General features: G+C 43.9%; 1 protein-coding gene across 1 annotated transcript in view; it reads left to right on the forward strand.

Moving 5' to 3' along the window:
• LOC307217048 (cytochrome P450 2J2-like) overlaps window positions 1-5,013 on the forward strand; it is a 37,286-nt gene extending 32,273 nt beyond the window's left edge. The window contains exons 7-9 of the mRNA XM_079978061.1: window positions 1,334-1,521; window positions 1,983-2,124; window positions 3,128-5,013. Coding sequence (XP_079834187.1) covers window positions 1,334-1,521; window positions 1,983-2,124; window positions 3,128-3,315 — 518 coding nt within the window. The 3' untranslated portion in view covers window positions 3,316-5,013. The remainder of the gene's footprint in view (window positions 1-1,333; window positions 1,522-1,982; window positions 2,125-3,127) is intronic.
• Window positions 5,014-6,000: the final 987 nt, after the last annotated feature.

The raw sequence follows: 6,000 nt of genomic DNA on the forward strand, positions 1-6,000 counted from the left end.
GTTACACATGCCGTAAACTTCATTCCACTAGTCCATAAATTCAGCCACTTATCATACTCTATATTATATCCCAAATCCATTGCCCATCTTGTCATGACCTCCTTTATTTCCTCATCTTTGGTGTCCCATTCTAATAGTATATCATACATTTTAGATAATAATTTGGATTTACCCTCTATTATTTCTATCTGAAATTTGGATTTCTTCTCATTCATCCCTACTTTTTTATGTTCCGTCCATATTGCATTTATTTGGTGGAATTGTAACCAGCTTGTTAATTTCTCTTTCAGTTCCTCATATGTTCTCATCCTCCATCCACTTTCTGATCTTATTAGTAGGTCCTCATAAGTAAACCTTTTTCCTTCCATATTAGTTTTTTTGATCACTGAAATATCAATTGGTGGTAGCCACCAGGGTGTTTTCCATTCAAGGAGTTTTTTATTCTTCTCCCACACTTCATATAGAGGCCCCCTAATAATATGACTAGAAAACCCTTTAGGTACTTTTTCTTTGTTTTGCCACAGGTAGGCATGCCAGCCGAACCTATTGTCGAACCCCTCGAGGTCTAATAAGTCAGTATTTTCCAAATTGATCCAATCTTTGATCCAACAAAGGCAGGCTGCCTCAAAATATAATTTTAGGTTGGGTTCGAATCCATAAGACAGGTGAGCTCCTATTGCTCTGTCCCAACTTCTGCCAACGTAGCAGTTCGAAAGCATGCCAGTGTTAGTAAACAGGTAGTGCTGCAGTGGGAAGGTAATCAGCATTTCTGTGTGCTCTGGCACTCATCATGGTGTCCAGTTGTGCCAGAAGTGGTTTAGTCATGCTGGCCACATGACCCGGAATGCTGGCTGTGAATAAACACCAGCTCCCTAGGCCTGAAAGCGAGATGAGCGAAGCACTCCATAGTCTCCTTTGATTGGACTTAACCGTCTAGGGGTCCTTTACCTTTAACTTTATATGAGTGGTGCTAGCCAAAGATCAGATGAGGAAATGAGTATTAGTGAAACTAAGTAGGAAATATTGAGGGCTGGGGGTGGAGAATGAATATATGACAGCCTTTGATCCCAGTCCTTCAGCAAATCCAGCCAGCTCTGGTAACCAGAAACAACTGCGATGAGCTTCACTTTCAGCCTTTTCACACCTGGGATCTAGAGTGGAGAAGAACCATGTACACAGACTTGAGCTCCTTGGAGGACCAGGTGACCTAAAAATGCAAGAAACTGGGACTCATTCACAGAGATTTATGGAATATGTTCAAGGGAATTAAATGTCCATCTGAAATAAAATGCAGTATTCACAATAAACCTTCTGTTTCCATCATTCTCTTCAGATAAAATGCACAAGGAAATAGAAGATGTCATAGGTTCTGCTCACTCAATCTGCTATCAAGACAAGAAGAAACTGCCCTACACCAATGCTGTGATTCATGAACTACAGCGCTTTAAATTTGCCAGTTTTTTGGGGTTCCCTAGGCAATGTACAAAGGATTTCAAGCTGCGTGGTTTTCTCATTCCCAAGGTATAACAGTGTGATATAGCTGCACTCCTGTAGCCCAAGAGCAAAGAGCAGCAGAAGGTTTCATATTGAGAGATGCAGCCATCTCTTCCTGTCTAGTCAAAAATCTGAAGGGCAAGAGCAGGAGCTCCATCTGCAGACATGTTTCACCATCAGCAAGTGCCATTCCATGGGGCAATTGTGGCAGGGGAGAAGCCTGTAGTGGCCATAGGTCTCAGCCTGCTTGTGAGCGTTCATTTTAAAAGAGGTGGGGGAAATTCTTCTTGTGTTCCTGCCTGTACAGAAAGTTTTTACAGTGATGAATACAAAGCCACCCACCAAAATAATAATAATAATAATAATAATAATAATAATAATAATAATTCAGATCAGTCTCTGCAATGATTAGTCTTGGGATAGTGTGGGACAATAAAAAAAAAGTATTGATGTGAATGCATTCCAAGTCACTTGTTTCTTATTTGCAGGGGACTATTATTGTTCCCGATCTGCGCTCTGTTCTTCTTGATCCAACACGATGGGAGACACCTGCAAAGTTCAACCCAAATCATTTTTTGGACAAGGATGGACAATTCGTGAACAGAGAAGAATATCTCCCATTTGGTGCAGGTAAACACAGAAGACCAAGCTACGTTGCGATCTGTAGATGGGCTTACTGGTCTGCTTCCAGGAAATGACACCAGCAGCAGCACAGGAGGGAGTGGGCCGGAGCAGAAGCAGCGTCTTTCTGGCTGGAGTGGCACTGCTGGTCAGCAGAATGGGGCAAGGCACTGGCAAGTTAAGGGGATCTCTAGGTTGGTGGCTTGGGACCCACACATGCACACACACTTATGGGGTCTCCATCTGCACCTCCCAACATTTGCCACCCCTGCCCTGTCCCTGAGAGAGGCAGCACTGCCGGCACCAGGATAGTGCTCTTCCCTGTCACACATCACCACTGCAAGCCACCCAACTTCTCTTCAGGCAGCAATGCTAGTTCCTACCAAGGTGAAGTAAACCTGGCAGGAGAGTTTGCTCCATGGTCTTAACCCCTTTCTGCATTGCTGATTTGGGCAGTTGACCAGTTTTCCTTTTATTTTTTAAAATCAAGTTTTATTAAAAAGCTTTATACATAAGACACAATAAAAATCATACTAATCTAAAAGGGAAAATAGAAAAAAGATTAGGAAAGAAAAAATAGAAATAGAAAAGGAAATTACAGAGTCCTCTATCAAAATTAAATCTTCACCCTTATTCTGCACACAGAAAAGTGAGCCCTCCCAGTTCTCACTGGGAGCTAGATCCTCTTACACTGGCTTCTAGCCCTGGGAGATGCTCTCTGCCCTGCCCCTCCCACAGGACCCTTCATCAACAATCCATCCTCTTCCTGAATGTATCTTCCTTGATATGAGATAGGGAACTTCAAATTACAGAACAAAACATAAGTATAACAAGAAGAAAGGAAGGTTAGCACTGACCAGGCTAGAAAACTGACAGCAGCCTTGATGTTTTCCCTATCCTAACTATGTCTATTTTGCCAAAGTGTTATGCAGAATGCTTATAGCTACAAAGGAATGAACACGGGAAAGTAAATTTTTGCTCACTTGCTGCCTTCTTCTTGTCTCCTCCTCAGGGGCTCGCATTTGTTTGGGAATGCAGATGGCAAAGATCGAAATATTCATCTTCCTGACCAGCCTGCTGAGGGCATTCAGTTTTCAGCTGCCAGAAGGAGTCAAAGAGCTCAATCAAGAGGCTATACTAGGGATTATAGTACATCCCTATCCTTATAAACTCTGTGCTATTCCCCGTTGCAACACATAAGAAAATAGGAAAATATTAGGGGCTGCACCCCTGCTTCCTGCACTCGGTGACCCCTTGGCCACTCCTGACACATGAACCCCCTAGCATTTCCCCTTCCCTTCCCATCTCATCCCATGCAGCTACTGAGGTCTCTTTTCACCTTCGCAGCTCCATTTCTGAAGCCACTTCTCTCTTATCTTCTGCAGCTCTGCTTTGCATCCGTTTTCCCCTTCTCCCCATCTCCTCCTTTTCTTCAGGCCTTTCATGCCCCTGCTTTCATCTTCATCCCTCTCCCAATGCCTCCTTACTCCCTCCTTTTTGACAACTTCCTTTGCATCCCCATTCTTACTCTTGCTCCCTTTTCTCCTCCCCCTCCCCTTCTTTTCTCAAATCTCCCTTACACACACATTCCCACACCTCCTCCTCTCTCCCTCTTCTGCAGCCCCCTTCTAACACCCCCATGCTATGTTATTGTATCTTTAAGATGAGTAAACTCCTAAGAGCAAGGCTATCAGCTTCTCCAGTTGAAGAATCTTAAGCTTCTTTGATGGATACTGTACATGTGTGCTTGTTAATAAAATATCTCTTCTAAATCACTACATTGAACCCAGAACCCGGAACGCGGACCACGCAAGGTATCAGGAGTGAAATAGGTTGTGTGGAGGCACTATGCAATATTTGAAGGCTTCACATCCTTTATCACAGTTAAGGAATGGAAGGGGGAGAAGTTTGAAACAGACGTTCCCCTGACTTCCTCTAGCCTTTCCTTCAATGGCAGAAGTTTGAGTAAAATGGAGATGGTGGAAAAATGAGATAACTGTGACTTTAGGAATAATGGAGGGATGGAGGAACACTGAGCAATTGGTGTGTTTGTATGTGTATGTGTGTTTGTATATATAACATTTTAACAAGGAGAAACAGCAGAGATGGGTACGGAAGCAACCATCCAAAAGCTAAGAAAACAGAAGAATGAAATGGAAAGTGGAATTAAAGAGGACAAAGAGACTTTGGAGAACAATATGGATGAAGGATTGCCAGAACAGAAGGATGAAATGGTGGAGCTGGAGGCAACAGATGGTGTAATGAAGAAGTCCTTCACAAAAGGTGACTAGAGGACTGAAACAGCCAAATGGCGGTGTTGTGATGTTGGAGGAGTGGAAGGAAGCCACAGATGAAGAGATGAAGAGACATCAATTAGATGTTGGGGGCTCCTACTCCTTTTAACTTTTTAAACTTTTTAATCTTTTAACCCTCTTCTTATCAAAAGTTTGGCAACCTGGGGTTTTATATCAGACAACTTGTGAAGTTGGCACTGTAAATTAGATCTAACAAAGTCAAACAGCTTAACAGCCGCTGCCCAGCCTATTTCAAAGACTCATAGCTCTAAACAATTTAATTAATCTTCTGAACTTTTTCCGAACTGACTCTGACTCAGGCTTTGACTCGGCGTTTTAAATGAGCTAAGGGAGGTCAAGCTGTGTTGCAGGAGTGTTCCGCTTGTGCTTGCCTCTGCCCTCTTGGCTTGTGGGCCCAACTGTGCTGTGTGCCTGCTCTGTCTTCTCAGTTGTGGGTCCGGCTGTCCTGCATGCCAGCGGTGCTCCTGGACTGAGACAGACTGGTTGAGTGCTCGGCATGGAGCCTGGGTCAAGATATATTACTCTGCAGATGACTCAATTGAAAGGCACCTAGGGAAGCCAGAGAGGGGGGTTCCACCCTCAAGACGCCAGAGACTCTTAAGCCACAGGGCTGGCAGCTGGTTGTAGCAGAGGAGAGGTATCATCCTGTGGCCCTGAGAACACCAGCTGTGGGGGAAACCAGAGGACTCCTGATGCCAAGAGGAACACTTTCTCTGCCACTACAAGTGCTAGCGCAACAGCAAGAGGAGGGGCCCCTGGGACCATCGGGCATGGCATTGACATCAAACAGGGCATTTACTGAGCCTGCCCTGCTTTCCTTTGCCCATCCCCTGAGGTCGCCTGGTTGTTCAGGTTGGCAGATTCAGAGATCATTCAGAGATCATTCGAGTAGACTCGAGCTGGCGCGTGATGCTACAAGAACTTCGTCTGCTACAAGAACCTTTTTTCTTTTCTTTTCTTTCCTTTCTCCCCTCCCCTCTTCCTTTGCCATTTGTTTTAGTTTTTTATAGTTCATTGTTCCATGATAATATTTAAGTTTTGCTTTCTTACTGTTAGATGTTTGATTTTTGTTCTCCTGCTATTTAGGTGTTTTTTCTTCCCTTAATGTACGTTATATGGTAGTTCTGTTTAGCTGTGGAATGTTTTAGGGTTTATTTTTTAATTTAATTAATTGGTTTGTTTAATATTAGAATAGTAGCCTGACAAAGAATATAATAGTTTCATACAATCAGAGAGGTAGCTGATGTTTAGCTGGTTTGTTCTACTCGACTAATTAGAGTTATCGAGTTGTTGATACTATAAACAAAATAACTAGGCTGGGAAACAATAACATCAGTTGCCATCTATTGGAGGCTAGTATGAGGCTTGGGATTGCTACCGCGGAGGGGCGAGGGAGGTATGGCGGTGGGGGCAGATGTTATAGGTGAAGGGGATTGAGATACGGATATGCTCGTACCCCTTCCAATCTGCGCCCCATCCCGAGGGACGAGGGTAGGGTGAGCAAGGATTACTCACCTCCATCACTGGTGCTGTGCAATGCCAGGTCTATAGGCAACAAAACCGCCACCCT

The sequence above is a fragment of the Podarcis cretensis genome, assembly GCF_951804945.1.
Source record: "Podarcis cretensis genome assembly, chromosome: 5".
NCBI lineage: Eukaryota > Metazoa > Chordata > Lepidosauria > Squamata > Lacertidae > Podarcis > Podarcis cretensis.